Here is a 16,852-nt window from a genome sequence, read left to right on the forward strand (position 1 = left end):
AAGTCCATAGCCTTTAAGTAATCTTAAGTCATTACAGTCTACGGGCTATTCTCCACATACATAACAGGTTTATGGTGCTTAGTAATCTCCCTGAACTATTTTGTAAATTTTAGGGTGTGTGTGTGTGACACAATGCCATAAAAATCAGGGCTTCTGAATAAATTCTCAGTTTAGGTAGCCTGGGATAAGGAAGGTGGAAGGCGAGAGGACAAGTTGTGGCATAGTGAGGACTATGGTGGCAGTACTCATGCTGGCTATGGCTTCCCTGGTGCTCCTTGGGCTGAGCAGTGACAAGAGGGGTGCACCCTTTCTTCCCCTTTGGGAACACCCTGGTAACGGTCTTCTGCCTGGTGGATTGTGGGGTACGAGGCAGCTAGACAGGTGGGGCAAACACAGCAATGATTAAGCTGGCTTGGAGAGCAGTTCTTTACTGAAAACTTTGCAGTTACAGGTACTTGCAGAAGTAGGCACAGTCCCTGTGGTACAGGTACTTGCAGAAGTAGGCAAATTAAGTTGCAGAATAATTCCTGAGGTTGTGTATATGGAGAAAACTGTTCGGGTGCTCCCTAAATCACTCTCTGAATTAACAGGTCTGTCTCCCCAATTCAGCCGAATGGTCTCTCTATACATCCACAATGCCCAGCTGAGAGGTGCAGACCTTTTAACAGACTTGGCACCTGTCTCTTGGTTATGGCTGGGAGCCAGAAGCCTCTAGCACAAGCAATGCTGTGACATTCATAGCCAGAATGTGTTTGCCTGCTTCACCATCCAGAATTAAGCTCATTTTCACTCCCTTAGGGGTTGCATCTGGCATGGTATCCTATTGGATCCCCGTGAGCTGACTGTCTCTTGCTATTTCAACTGCACTGTTTCCTGCTTCCTTCTCTCTTTAAACTCAAACTTCTGACCAAACAGAGCAGCATCCCCTGCCTAGCAAATGCATCTAAGGAATATGTTAATTTCATATACCGAGCAATCAGGGTGAATAACATATAAAAATACATAATCCTATAGTTTTAACCCCCCTTTGCAGTGTACTGCTGGGTTATTGCAATATTGTGTTTCATTATTTTGTTGAAGAGAGAAAAATCTCTAACGTGCAAAACTACAACTCTCTGTATGGTGAGTCTAAACACATTTTCTTTCTCTTTTACAGATATTGCAATTGGTGCTCCCTTTGATGGTAAAGATAAAAAAGGAATGGTGTTCATCTTTAATGGTAATTCAAAGGGACTGAATCCTAAACCATCTCAAGTACTGGAAGGATTGTGGGGCTCTTCTCTGACACCTTCTTTCTTTGGGTTCTCCATCAGAGGAGGAAAAGATCTTGATGGCAATGGCTACCCAGGTACAGTGTGTAATGCAGGTTTTTCTTCTTTACCATTGTTTAGCCTTCCTGTCATGGATTATCTTTAGTATAAGGAGCTATGTTGTGTTTTGAAAGTTCCTTTTAGATGGTAGTAGACTGGTGTCTGGTTCTGTCCACTTTATTTCTAACTTTAGAACTATATATTCGCCGGGGGTATGTGTCAGGAGTATTCCCCAATGTATAACTCCTCATTCACACATCAGTGTTTTGGTCAGTGTTTTCCATTAGTGATTGTGATCCCAAACCAGGAGTGGAGCCTCCACAGAGATAAGATATAAGGAGAAGATCTGCACCTGTTCTGTGTTTAGAGCCGCACTTGGTTTTGGCCCAATCACTGATGGAAATGACTGACCAAAACACTGACATGTGAATGAGGCCCAAGTCTGATGTATACTAACATACAGTGGCATGTGTCAGCCATTGGCTACAAAAATATATACTGCACGGTATATGTATGTGTATATGTGTGTATATGTATATGTATGTATATATATATATATATATATATATATATATGTATGTATATATATATATATATATATATATATATATATATATATATATATCACAGAAAATCCGCAGCACTCCTTGAAGTAAAAAAATGTGCAGTTTATTCACACATGTCAGAAAAGACAGTTTAGTCTTTTCTGACATGTGTGAATAAACTGCACATTTTTTTTACTTCAAGGAGTGCTATTTATCCTGTCCTGCATCGAGGGACTACCGCGGGCACCTACACAGCTATAGCTGCATATTGAGGAGTGCTGCCTGACCTTTTCTAGATAGACCGATATAGACAGATATAGATAGATATATATAATTTATTTTTATTTTTTTTTTCCCCTGTGGCCCACTGTCTTTACTGCACTAATGTAGAAAAAGCTATGCCAGTGTATACCACCTCCAAAGAGGGTCTAGAGAACACTTTTTATTTTATAGGGTCTTTTTTAGCATTAGTGTTCATAAATGCATAGCTCTATCATGTAATATTCCCATTTCTTCTCCCTAGACCTTATAGTGGGTGCCTTTGGTGCTGATAAAGCCTTGGTTTATCGGTAAGTATGACGTCTGACTCTCTGTAACCATAAAATATAAGCTGGAAGGGAGCCATGGCCTTGGTTCAAATCATTAGGGACCCATTTTAATCCATGTGGCCCGGCAGCTTACTTTTTTAAGCTTCACATAGTTTCCTTTCCTGGTCTCACCGCATGAGATCTGATAATGCCTTTGGCACTGAATATATGACTCTCTCATGGAGCTGTAATATGCTTGTGTGAAATAGACTGTAAGCAGAAATCAAGGCATATTAATGCTGTATAGCAGATCTTTCTCCACAAAACTATTGTGCACCTAAGTGGGACTCCTTGCACTACTACAGCTATGGATATGTCCATGCTCCATTCTGATGGCTTCTGAAAAAGATAGTTTTGAGCCACAGAGAACAATAATGGCAAACAATAATGCAAATAATCCTATAGTAATCATACTTGCTGTTTTTTAGGGGACGTCCTATTGTTCATGCTAGTGCATCTTTGTCCATCTCATCAGCAATGATTAACCCAGAAGAGAAGACCTGTGTAATGGAGGGCACGGATATCCCTGTATCTTGGTGAGCCTAATACCTTGGAGCTGATTAGAATGTATTTATTTTTTTGTCATGGTTTATGTAAATTAGAAAACAAATTCAGGAGACTATTGTAAGAGAGCAGATGTGTATGACAGTCCATTGGCTGATTTTCCGTTCTGAGAACATGGAGTAAGCTGTTGCTGCTGTTTTGGTCATCTCTGCCCAGTTTCAGGGATTTCCTTGTGACTTTGTTGATATTACATTTTGAATTTCCAAGAATCCTGGTTATGTAACTGAGATTTGTTTATGTGCAAAATCTTTTATGGTCTGTTCACATATGTAGTATTCATCCAAGCTAGTGCCAGGGTCAGGATGACGGGGAAGGAATTGTGTACCAAAGTTTTCAGTCAAGTTATCATGACTGGATGTCATTGGCTCTATTTTTAAAGAGCATGTTCAGCATTTGAAAAAAGGGGCTGAAATGCATCCTGGAAACTGCGTTAAGGTGAAGCAGTAGTTTGTGCAGTCCTATGTAAAATAAAAATTGCTAAAACATTGTAATAGGAGATCTTAAAAGGGCAACATTGTAACAACTGAATTATAAAGGTGATGGGTCCATGTTTACAGTCCTTATGATCTCCTCAGTTATTGTGAACAATTAAACCTTAATCGCCATTTTTAGCTGAGAGGTCATCTTGCATGAAAAGCTGTTTCTGGTGAATGTGAGTTTATCGAAAGCTTTGAGTGAAAGCAATGGCACCCAGTTGGTGATTGTGGCAGGCGCAGCACTATGAAGTGCCTTTTGCGCTGTGGCATTAGAATTTTGGTATCTCTAACTTTTAGTCTAACCAGACTATTACTCTGACTCTGAAATACACCAAATGCTTGAAATAACTTTATTAACTTCAACTTTTCTTCATATAACACTGCCGCCTCCACAGCAGATAGTCCATGCACATAACATGAGTTGAATAAAGTATCATAAAATGGTGGTATGCATAAGATGGTGGTTCAACTGTTCAATCTTGTCATTCAACATAAAATGGTGGATATATTTCTCTCGAGTATCTGTACTCTCACTTTAAGCTATTTAAGCACTTTATGATCTCTCTGAGAAGTATCTGAAGTCTAACTAATAGTTCTACTTGCTCAACTTGGTTTGCAGTATGCAATTGCTTATGATCTGGTATGAGGAGTTCGCAGTTTGTATGCTTGCTATTTGTATCTGATTTTTTTATTTTATTTTTATGGTTGCAATTGAACTTGCAATTGTATTTGCAATTGGTTTTGGTGGAACTGTAAGTAAACACATGTATATCTAGTTCAGTATACAGTTCTAAACACAATATGAACATTATATAACTGTTTTAAATACCTTTTTTGGCCTCTTGTTCCCATAAAACTCAGCTCTCAGTGGAGTGAATGTCTCTTCAGCTCCTGTCTCTGGTGAATAATGATTCTAGCAGCAGGAGCTGGGGGAATTCCCAGAACGGCTGTGTGTGAGGCTGGCTGTGATGGGTCTAGACTTCTGCCCAGCAACAACAGATTAACACTATGCTTTCTGTTTTTGCTGTGTCACTGAGCATACCTTACACTATATAAATTCTTAAAGGCATATTATTATCTTTTTCTGTGTCTGTGAACACAAAATATAAAAGTTATGACGCCCAAAACATGATGTCACGGTAAATAACTCTTCTTTTGTCTTAATACAGTTCCTATGTTTATGTGTTTAAGGTTATTAGCAGGTCTAGCTGTATACACATATAAGCTATACTAGCAGCCTAGGGCAGGCCTTAGCTGGCCAGCTACAGTGATGGTGGCCATGACTGGCATGTTTTAAAAAGTATCCATAATATATACCTACAAATTAAACGGGTTATGCCATGATTAATGTAAAAAAATGAAAAAACAGACATCATATAGTACATGACAAGCTCTTTCTGACAAAGCTAAAAACAGGCCTGTACCTCACATGGATCTAAAGATCTCCCTATTCATTATTCCAATTCTTCTAAAAAAGTTTAGGCTGGCAGCTCAGGGGTGTGTCCTTTTTATGCTATAGCTCTTTTCCTGTAACTGCCACAGTTTCTAACAAGATATGGTTGGTGGCAGTTGAAGATGTATATTGAACACGTGCGACCACCACAGTTAGATGGACAGAGAAGTAATGAAAAGAACAAACAGCAGGTGTCACTATACAGGCACATTTTATTGAATAGCTTAGTGACTATACTAAATTAAAGAATACAGATCCAGGTTCTGGTTTGAGAAATATTTTTCGTGGCATAACAATTTAAACTTCTTGATACTATAATCTAATAGAAAAGGGGTTAATAACACACTAAGGTCTGTTTTCATATGAGCGATTAGGTTTGTCAGGATTTGTTAAGGAAAAAACTGGCTTCACACACAAGTTCAAACATATTTATATTTTTCTGCGATAGAGAACATGCTGAGGTCTTTCCTGAACACAAATGATGCGTAAAAACAACGCTCATGTACACAGACCCATTGAAAAAAATGGGTTAGGATTCCATCCAGATGCTATGCATTTGCTGCATGCATTGCATCTGTGTGAAAGGACCCTAAGGGCTCTTCATTAGGGATGAGCGAATAGACTTCGGATTAAACATCCAAAGTCGATTTGCATAAAACTTCGTTCCAATATTGTACGGAGCAGGAGCTCTGTACAGTATATTGGCTCCAATGAGCTAAAGTTATTGCTTTGCCAATTCGCACGAGACTTCAGGTAATAACTTCATAAATTAATTTGTACTGTTAAAAAAAAAATTTTTTTTTTTTAACAGTACAAATTAATTTATGAGGTTATTACCCGAAGTCTCGTGCGAATTGGCGAAGCAATAACTTTAGCTCATCGGAGCCAATATACTGTACAGAGCTCCTGCTCCATACAGTATTGGAACAAAGTTTTATGCAAATAGACTTTCGGATGTAACATCCGAACTCTATTTGCTCATCCCTAGTCTTCATGAAGTGTCTTCACCACACCATATTCTCATCCCCAAATACCAAGGTGTTACCAGATTTACTGACAATCACCCAAGCAAAGCTCATTCATTGGGTGAAAGCACTGTTGTGAGCACTAAGGATGAGCGAACCTGACGTGTTCGGGTTCTGGTGGAATTCTGTTATCACAGAATATAATGGCATTCTATGATGGAATGCAAAAGAAAGTCTATGGCCAGCATAACGGATCCGTCTGGTTTCCGTTATACAGAACAGAAAACAAAGTTCTTTCCTGCATAACGGAAACCAGGCTGATCCGTTATGCTGCTCATACATTTCTATTATGGCTTCCGTTTTGCATTCAGTCATAGAATTCCGTGATAACAGAATCAAAACTGAATTCCACCAGAACCCAAACCTGAAAACATTGAGTTTGCTCACCCCTAGTGAACACCAAAATCATCATCATCCTTATTACACAGATCATGCTGTGTAAACCGGAACCTGCTGTTCAGAAATGAGGATTCTCTGTGATCAGTAATCGCAGGAATGATCGCTCGAGGTGCAGTTCTAACCTTCTCTAATGAGCAAAAATCTATCGGGAAGAATAGTTTGTGTTCAATTTTTAAAAAAGGTCTTTAGAAGGTTGCACTTTATCTTCATTTTGTAAAAGGTATGTGCAGATCTAAAGTGTAGGCCTCCATACATGGTGTGTGTGTTTTTATTTTTTTTTTTTTTTTTTTTTTTTCACTGTGTAATCTGTGTTTTTGATCAGGCTGTAACCTTTCTTTGACCACTGACCATGTGTAGGCGTTGATAGTTAGCTCTGAATTGGTGTTTGTCTTCACAGCATTACTGTAGTTCTGCCTAGCATCAGATAGGTTGCAGGGTCACTTATCTATTTAAGATGTGAGTAGCTCTTGCTGAGGTCATTTGATTATACTTTTAGAATTTATATTTTTAGAACCCAGCGGTTTTGGTTGTTGCTAGGCTATGATATAAAGCTTGGCAGCGTGCCGTAGTGCTCAATGAATGCACAATTGTGGAGGGGTCTAGAAAACAGCTGCTTAACCTTCCCGCAGCTGATGGCGTTTGGGATATCTATTAAAATCTTTGATAGATTTTATTTTGTAGACTTAACTCCTAGACCCTGGAGTTAAGTAGAACTTCCTCGACACAAGCTTTACATTGTGTGGGAGGTACTGTAGTTACCACTTTAGCACAACAATACTTAGAGGGTCTTTAAATTATTATTCTCTGGACACATATACATATGTACTACCTACTAAATCTGCCACATTCTCCCAGTAGTTCTAGTCCTATACCCTAAACTTGGACAGTTAAATCAGACTCCGCTTTAGGCATCATTTACATGTAGCTTTTTTTTGTGTTTAAAAAATAAATAAATTATTTGAGGTAATAAACACCATGGCCCTTATTTATCAATAGGGAATTTTGAAGTTGGGTGTGGGGTCCAACCCTTGGTACCCTACAGATTTTCGGTTTGAAGGGTTACATGATGCACCTCTTCATTGTTTCCATTTGCTTGGACCCTGTTCGTGATGCAGCCGATTCTGGGAAAGTGCTGAGGGTTGGCCTCCACCCAATCTAATGCGGAAAACTTATCCTAAGGATAGCCCATCATTTATAAAAGACTGGATAATCCCGTTAGGTTACCCAGTATTTAGTAATATGTGGAGGTATATATACTTTGCTTTTTATCCAGGGTCTTAGGTGATATTACACCATAACAAAGCTTAAAAAACTGCATCTAAGTTATACTTCATACAACCATGCTTTTTTGCATAACACACAAAAAATTCCACAGCGCTTTAGACATAATTTCTCACTGTTCCCAGTGGAGCTCACAATCTAGGTTCCCTATCCATATGGATTTGGAGTGTGGGAGGAAACTGGAGTACCTGCAGGAAATGCATGCGAACACGGGGAGAACATACAAACTCCATGCAAATGTTGTCCTTGGTAGGATTCAAACCCAGGACTGCAGTGCTGCAAGGCGTAAGTGCTTACCACTGAGTCACCATGCTGCCTTGAGGCTAACCTTTGGTGCCCCCGATTTTATTTTTATTTATTTTTTTAATTTGCAGCCCTTGCTGGGATTTAGCTCTAAATTTCCTGGCTGGACATATCATTTGTGTGGCACTTGAAAAATTGCACAGTAAGGCCTCATGCACACGACCGTTGTTTTGGTCCGCATCCAAGCCACAGTATTTGCAACTTGGATGCGGACCCGTTCACTTTAATGGGGGTCACAAAGGATGCGGACAGCACTCTGTGTGCGGTCCGCATCCGTTGCTCCGTTCCGTGGTTTGCAAAAAAAATATAACCTGTCCTATTCTTGTCCGTTGTGCGGACAAGACTAGTCAGTTATATTAATGGCTGTCTGTGCTGTTTCGCAGAATGCACACGGACGCCATCCGTATTTTGCGGATCCTCAATTTGCGGACTGCAAAACACAACGCTCGTGTGCATGAGGCCTAACTCAGTGGTTAAGAATGACGACTGTTGTCCTAAAAGCACCTAAATCCTTTTTCCTTCTACTGGATTTGGATGTAAGGGAGAACAAATATCAGAGCCCACAAGAATTGGTGAATTCAATCTGATCTACTGGAGTACAAGGGGCCAATATACTGTTCTTGGAAGGGGCCCTCTACTATATCCACTTACTGTATCTATTTCAGGAGACTTTTGGTGCAGTGGTGGTGCCCCATCTTCCAATGACCTCAATTTACAGTATTTTCAGCCATGGGCCATTGTAACTTGAAACCACATTCAACCTACACTCCAACAAATAGTCTGAATCTGTACAGGTGTGATTATTTGGCTCTTCCAGCCAATCAGAATGGGCATTTCACTGGTAAAACACCTGTTACTGGAGTGCATGCACGGACTGACTCTCTAGTAGTGCCGCTATGCAGGACATTACTACTCGTACAGTAATGTTTTTTTACCTAAGCTAAGATGAGCCGCACCAGACCCTAAATAAGTCTATCCTCCACATAGAAAGTGATTTCCAGCTTCCAGCAGCACTTTGACTTGTTACATGTATAATTGGTTATCTGCTAATATATTTTCCTAATCCTCATATTTTCCTTTTTGGGATATTATGTGTACTCAAAACCAGTTAGTAGTTTTCCATACTTATGATCTCCACTTACAATGTTTTCAACTTCATGGTCGTCCTGGAACCAATTAATATTGTAACTTGAGGCATCACTCCATATGGGACAATGCTGAACATACCAACACCAGGTGTTCTCATCTTCAGCCATATACAAATGTACTACTGCAAAACCTATGCTAATGCACTGTGCGTACTCAAATATATTGGGAATTGATTTCCGGATCCACTTTACTTATTTGGGTTTAGGCTATAACCTTTAGAGAGAGTAATGGAAAGTCTTTCAGTTTTGTTGTTCACGGCCTGCACAGAAATGCATCCAGTGCCTTTTACTTGATGCCTTCATGTTCGCTTCTAACATCTGGATTGCTTTGTTTCTCTTCTTTGCAGTGTAAACCTTAGTTTCTGTCTGAACGCTTCAGGAAAGCATGTACCTAATACGATCGGTGAGTATGCACATTTGGTTAGGCTCAGGCCAGCATTATTGTGCTCTGGGCTCTCTGGTTCCATGTGTTTAGGATCCATGCTTGAGTTCATGGGCTGTGGATGTCTTCCAGGGATTAATGTCGAGCTGCAGCTGGACTCTATGAAGCAGAAAGGGGCCGTGAAAAGAATGCTGTTCCTGAAATCCGGCCTTCCCCACCTAACTCAAAGCGTACTTTTGCATAACGGAGGCCAGGAACAATGCAGTGAAATGAAAATTTACCTCAAGGTAAGTCGTGTGGTTTTTCTTGCTTGGCTTACTAACTGGGACATGAGAATGAGCTAAGATTTTAAATCAGGTGGTATATAGCGGTATTTACAGGGCCCTGTATGGCATTATTATTTGAATTGTTTATGCATTTTGGTGACGTTGTTTGGACAACTAATGCTACTGTTTGATCTTAGGCCTGTTTCACATTTGCGCTTACGAGATCTGGCAGGCTGTTCCGATAGGGAAGAGCGTACCAGATCTCTCTGCATTCCGGCACTGCTGCCCAGCCCCATTCACCAAAATGGGGACTGGAGGCAATGCGGCGGCAACCTGCCTTGCTCAACGCTATTTTCTAGGTTGTGGCTAGATCTCCGCTGGTCCCCCTTTATAGTGAATAGGCCCTGCGGGTGTCCGGTGGCTTCTGGCAGTACCGGATCCAGACATCTCTGGCAGGCTGCTCCCCTGCAAATGTGAAACAAGCTTTCATATATTTTTATCTGTAAAAATTCCTCTTTCGTCCCTTTCTTAAATTCTTCCTTTTTAAAGAAGTAATCGTTCTCCTTGCTCCCATAGCCAGGTGCTCTGCTATGTGTGCTTTGGGAATCATGAACATTTCTAGAAAGTGGCTTATAAGCAAGTACAGATGTAGCGGAGTTAACACTCAAACTCTTAACTCAAATTTCTTAACTCATCATGATATCCAGAAACAAAAGCCATTGAAAAGTGATTGAAGGTGTCTTCTTAACACAACTAGTTTAGGCTACTGTCACACTTGTGTTCGGAGCGGATCCGTCTGGTATCTGCACAGACGGATCCGCACCTATAATGCAAACGCTTAGATCCGTTCAGAACGGATCCATTTGCATTACCATGAACAAAAAAAAAAATAGTGCAAAAAAAATGATAGTCCAAACGGATCCGTTTTGACTTTACATTGAAAGTCAATGGGGGACGGATCCGTTTAAAAATTGAGCCATACTGTGTTAACTTCAAACTAATCCGTCCCCATTGACTTACATTGTAAGTCTGGACGGATCCGTTTGGCTCCGCACGGCCAGGCGGACAGCAGCGTTCGGGTGTCCGCCTGCTGAGCGGAGCGGAGGGGAGGACAAACTGTGCCAGACTGATGCATTCTGAGCGGATCCGCATCCACTCAGAATGCATTAGGGCTGGACGGATCCGTTCGGGGCCGCTTGTGAGAGCCTTCAAACGGAACTCACAAGCGGAGCCCCGAACGCAAGTGTGAAGCTTCATAGACAGTGGAGCTCACAATCTACATAAATTCCCTATCTGTAAAGAGTGTGGGATGGAAACCAGAGTACCCATAGGAAATCCATGGGTACTATGGATTCAGACCTAGGACCCCAGTGCTGCAAGGCGCCAGTGCTAACCACTGAGCCACCATGCTGCCCATCTTAATGTTCTTGAGAAAAGAATCTTGTAAGAATGGACAAGGGTGGTGTAGGAGTATAGTTCCACCTTTCTATGAATCTCCCTATTGGGCCTTGATCTCCAAAAGCCCCAACATGAATTATGCTGTCTGAACCAGGGGCGTAGCTATAGGGGGTGCAGAGGTAGCAGTCTCTACCGGGCCCAGGAGCCTGAGGGGGCCCAAAGACACTGTTACACCTGGTCCTACGAGTTGTAAAACTCTCAACAGGCGAAAACTCATGTTTCCTATGGGCATGGTTCTCACCTGCGAGTTGTACAGCACGTACAACCGCGCTGTAAAACGCCCTACGCCCAAAGAAGTACAGGAGCTTCTTTGGCGCGTATTGTCACGCGTTCGCGCCTATAGACTTCATTGGACGTGTGTTTCCTATTTCTAAAAACGCGCTGTAATACGCCCCGAAAACGTATGACAAAAATGCGCGTAAAACGCGCGTATCAAATACTCTCAAGTGTGAACCAGGCCTTACTCTGGCTGGAGGGAAGGGGTTAGGTCGAGAATTTGGCATGGGGGGAGGTGCTGTTTAAATTTTTGCCTCAGCCAGCAGGAAGCCTATATACCCCCCTGGCCACAAAGCACTGAGGGAAGGGGGGCCCAAGCTGAACTTTCGCACCAGGGCCCAAGAGCCTTTCGCTACGCCCCTGGTCTGAACTGTGTTCTTAATTTTCTTAAGAGCCATGTGAATTATTTTTCCTTAGGGAGACCAAAGTGCTTTACTTGCATAGAAAGTTCCTGATCCTTTAACATATTATATTTTTGCATGGGTCTTAAATCATATATTTGAGGAATGCAAAAGAAAAGCAAATCCAGGGACCATAAATATGGCTGGAGACTAAGCGGTAACTGCTTTGAAGCTGCTAAGATTCTGGTCTGTCAGCATGCGTACAGCTGCTCAGCACTACTTGTTTGTTATGGTAAAAACACAAGGTAGATGGAAGGAGCCAAAATCAGGACAAAGTTGGAATCTAGACTATCCTGCTTCATATTTGGGATTGTGGTCTTATTAAAATGTATTCATAATTTGTTTCTTTTTAGAACGAGTCTGAGTTTCGGGACAAGCTTTCTCCAATTTTCATCTCTCTGAACTTCTCCTTGGATGCACAGGCTCCGACTGATGCCCATGGGCTGTTGCCAATTTTTAATTACCGGACTAAGAACCACATAGAGCAGAAGGTCAGTTGGCAGAGCAGATTCTCGTCTTTTTACTGCTGGATACTAACCTGTTGTATAACTATTAGATTAGACACTGTTCACTTCACATAATGTCTATTCTCTGACAAAACCTCCATCAGAAGCATTCCCCAACTTATATCCATGGTGCAACGCTGTTACGTATGCCACTGTATAGTCATGCAGTGGCAGCCATCCTCCATAGCCACCAGTGTAAACTGGGCTGTTAGGTTTCAGATCAAGTTACCATAAAAAGCGGGAAAGTACTTTCCTGCCAGATCCCACCCTGCCCCTCTAGTTCTCCAGGCCGGGCTCTATTTTCCCAGCTGCTGTGGTGACAACACATGACTGTAGCTTCTTTTTGGGTGCATCATTGAGACCAGTTATCGGGTGTAGCGGTCAAGTGTTGTCAACGTGACATCCCCGCTGCACCCAGTAAATAGCGCCAGGAGTACCAGAGTGGCAGCTCGGGATCTGACAGGTAAGCACTTACCCGCTTTTCATTGCAGCTTATATATAGCATAGACATTTTTGCAGTTGTCCACTGTATAGAAAAGTGCTTTTACATATTGTTAAAAAACTAGAGGTATGCCAACATATCAGCCCAAAAAAGGAGTGAATGGGGACCTATGGATACGTTTGGTGTATGCCCCAGTTTTCTTGTACATAAACCAAACCTAAAAAGGCTGCAAGACTGCACTATAAAAGTAAAAAAAAATTCTACTATGCACCTCCGTTTTCTGGTAGAAAAAAGTCAGAAACCGAGCGTTTGCAAATTTAACACCATTTGTGCACATTTTTTGCACAAGTGTATTTCTGCTCTACTATTGCCACTTTCCCAAAAAGGGTCTATGATAAATCTCCCCATAGGCGTATTAACAACTATTCCAGTCAGTGGGCAGCAATGAGTATTGTAGAAGGTAATGTCATAATTGGCAGCTTGTGTCCTGACCTATGATATTATCAAACTGGCCGCATGATCACGAGTAGCGCCGCTGGATCATGTGTCCTTAAACGGCAGCTCGCTTTATCTGATGCCTCTAGCGGGAAGGTCTGTTTGCTTCGCAGTGATTACTTATCAGATGCATCATGTATGATATGTAGCTGTAATCGGAGTCTGGAATTGAATGGCTGAGCTAGAAAAATCTGATCAACTAAATCTATGTTCACATCTGCGTCAGAGGCTTCGTTGAATGAGTGTGTGTGTGTGGGGGGCACCTCCAGTGCAGGCTCTATTAAAAATACCAGGCAATATAGCCCAGCATGCAGCGAGTCTTTGACAGAACCCCGACAGACTCTATTACAGTCGATAGGGATCCATCGGGCTCCATCCGTTTCCATCCTTTGACTGAAACACTTGTGTAATTTTCATTGTTGTCCTTCAACAGAAGAGACACAAAAAGCAACAATGTGAACATGGCCTTTAAGGCGTTTTACCCTTTTAAAATGGCTTTCTTTTGGCAGACGTCAGAGGAAAGGTCACCTTCCCTATGAGTCAGAACACCGCTGTTGCAAAAAGTGACACTCTGGTGGACTCAGTGGGTGGGATGTAATACTAAATATGGCTTGTATGAGGCCTCTCCTTGACCTGTGTGTCATTCTGGAGTGGAATTGTTAGGGTTGACTTGGTGTGGCTTCTATAATGTTAGCATATTGTTGGTTTGTCCTTTTTTAAATAAAAGATCTAAATTATCTAAGCCTGGTTGCTATGGGTTTTGTCAGGCAGATCATCCTTAGTAACCAGTCTATCTCTTATTACTCAGGACTTGGCTGGTATTGAAGTGTTGTGCCCATGACACTTTGACAGGGCCAGGCCTAATCACATTTTCACTACCTGGCCCTGTCAAGGTGCAAAGCGTGCAGCAGTTGCAGACAGAGCAGAGCTTCTAAGTGTAAGGTTTGCTCCTAGAGGCTTATTTGCATTTATTAAAAAAAAACATTTTTCCCAGCAATGCGGACACACATGACTATGCCAAGCCCACATGCAACAGGTCAGCCAGTTTCGTATGTACAAATCTGCTGACAGATGCCCTTTAGTTCTAGGTACAATTCTGTTTTTATATTCTTATTATTCTTTTGACATTTGAAAATCCATTTTAGTAATTTTCATATATTAACATTCTTTTTCTTTTTACCTTCTATGTCTTCGGCAGGCGCAAATTCAGCTGGACTGTGACAATAATATCTGCGTCCCTGACTTGAAACTGAACGTGACCAGGTAGACCTGATCTTCTATCTCTAATAACATTAGCAGAGATTTTCTGACTAATATTTGCTACAATTGAGTAAATAAAAAAAATTGATACTCCATCCAACAATACATCTTACCTTGGGGGCTGTTAAGCATCCCTCTCTGCAGGCTACTGATGCTGTCCACAACATTACTGGCACCAGTACTGAAAATGTAGTGAACATCCAGTGATATGTTAGATCTGGTTCTAGTCTATATGGCTGTGTTGGACCTTTTTAGATAGAAGTTCACATAAAACTTTGGAACGTTTACCAGGTATGCTCACATCACATCTGTGTTTTGGCATGTACTTACCAATGTATATGCCAAAGTGCCTGTAGGCTATCATTGGCCAAACATATAGAAAAAATTTGCTTTTTGCATACATTAGGCCGTCTATTGCATAATTCTTATGCTTTTAAATATTATTTTTCCAGCAAAAAAAAATACTGTGTTCTATACATATGGAATTAATGGTGGACATATGTTACCCTTTGCATACGTTTTCAGACATGCATGAAAAAATGTGTTATTCGCTGTTCAGGGTCAGCAGAACTAAAATGTGGCGGTCAGACCTTTGATGTGGGTGTATACTGTATAGTTATTAACTTTACATAGATCTATTAGTATAATTTTAGATATTGTACCTTTTTCATGCCACGAAAAGCACTCTCATAGGAAATTGCTGTGTATATCCTTATACGTTCTGGTCTGTTTATCAAAGCTGGTTCTGTTTTTAAGAATTTTATTTTTAGGCAACTCATTATTGGTCCACACTCGTGTATGTAAGTTTGAGCTTTACAGTATTTTGTACATAAAAATTAGTGTTGAGAAGCAGAATACAGTCCGAGATTTTGGAAAACTTCAGTTTGCAATAAAGTCGAATTTCCTTGCACTTTGTGAAATTTGTGAGATCACCCATAATGCCATGCAGCCAGTCAATCCGCAGGTAGCCATCGCCAGCCCTATAAAATCTCGCACTCTTGCCGCCATTGTCCTGTGAGGTGAGCATAGGGAGAGACGTGGCAAGTGCTCATGCGCTAGGGACAGTGTTGCTGCAATAATCCAGCGGCCATGTTTGATCCATTCACCATATTCGGCATCTGGTCTAACCCTAATAATTCTAAAAGCAAAATACTACTAGGTTCATAGTAGGGAGGAATCCTGTACCTTATGGAGGGATTTATGATCATCCATGTTGTGAACCCATCAATTTTATTGCTTTTAAGGAAGGTTTTCCTGCCTAAATAATGTGTACCATCTCTGGTACCATCATACAGTAGGACAGGGGCTGCTGCATACACGCTCCGGCTAGCCCGATCCACCTCACACCTGGATAAACGCAGCATCTGAAGGGTTAAAAGTCCACGACCAGCAGTAAAAACGACAGACACCAAATGGCCACGACGCTCGCTGCATTGGCCACCAGGCGCCATTTCTAAATGCCCAGCCGCCTATGTAAATCTAGTGTCAGGAAAGGGTTAACTTCCAAGCCTTCACACTGAGATTGGGCCACCAAATGGGAAGAATAATGATTAGGCAGAGTAGCCTGGGTATCCCTGATGTATAGCGATTCGTGAAAAATTCATTTGGCACTAATCGAATTTTTTGGTGATCTTCGGCGAATCTGCCAAATCGAATTTTTCTAAACTTTGCTCATCTCTAATAAAAATCCACAAAGACTAATTCACAGTGGGCACAGACGTTGGTAAAGTTACTGAAAATCATGAAAATGGAAGACCCTTAACATGGGGGCTAGCAGCAAAGTGGGACCCCCTGCCATTCCGCAGATGGGTGCAGTAACTAATCACTGTTGAAGAAGCTGTAGAAATTTACGGTAGACCGTAAACTTTTTAAAGTTTTGCTTTGCCTGTTGAAACCCTGATTCGTGGTAGACCGGCTTAGTGATTCAAGCTCCATGAGAAGTAGAAGAGGAAGTGAAATTCATACTGGGTGTTTTTTCCTGCAGCCTTTCAGCCTGGTTTTAATTTTGTGTTCCTATGAGTCACTTTTTCTTATTGCATTACTAGAAATGAATGGACTTTACAATTATATTACATTTTTGCTTCATTGTTGTAGTGATCGAAAATCTGTGTATCTCGGTGACGACAACTCATTAGTGCTGCTATTTAATGCTGTAAATGATGGAGAAGGTGGTGCTTACGAGGCTGAACTCTATGTCCTCTTGCCCCCAGAGGCAGAATACAGTGGCATTCTGAGAAACGAAGTAAGGATTTTTGAACATGCCCTTTTGATATCT

General features: G+C 41.3%; 1 protein-coding gene across 1 annotated transcript in view; it reads left to right on the forward strand.

Annotated features, from left to right (window-relative positions):
* ITGA5 (integrin subunit alpha 5) overlaps nucleotides 1-16,852 on the forward strand; it is a 134,444-nt gene that overhangs the window by 75,769 nt on the left and 41,823 nt on the right. The window contains exons 13-20 of the mRNA XM_044285484.1: nucleotides 1,157-1,348; nucleotides 2,379-2,424; nucleotides 2,871-2,978; nucleotides 9,439-9,494; nucleotides 9,606-9,760; nucleotides 12,228-12,365; nucleotides 14,516-14,580; nucleotides 16,672-16,819. Of these exons, the coding sequence (XP_044141419.1) occupies nucleotides 1,157-1,348; nucleotides 2,379-2,424; nucleotides 2,871-2,978; nucleotides 9,439-9,494; nucleotides 9,606-9,760; nucleotides 12,228-12,365; nucleotides 14,516-14,580; nucleotides 16,672-16,819 (908 nt within the window). The remainder of the gene's footprint in view (nucleotides 1-1,156; nucleotides 1,349-2,378; nucleotides 2,425-2,870; nucleotides 2,979-9,438; nucleotides 9,495-9,605; nucleotides 9,761-12,227; nucleotides 12,366-14,515; nucleotides 14,581-16,671; nucleotides 16,820-16,852) is intronic.

Source organism: Bufo gargarizans, chromosome 3 (genome assembly GCF_014858855.1).
Source record: "Bufo gargarizans isolate SCDJY-AF-19 chromosome 3, ASM1485885v1, whole genome shotgun sequence".
Lineage (NCBI taxonomy): Eukaryota > Metazoa > Chordata > Amphibia > Anura > Bufonidae > Bufo > Bufo gargarizans.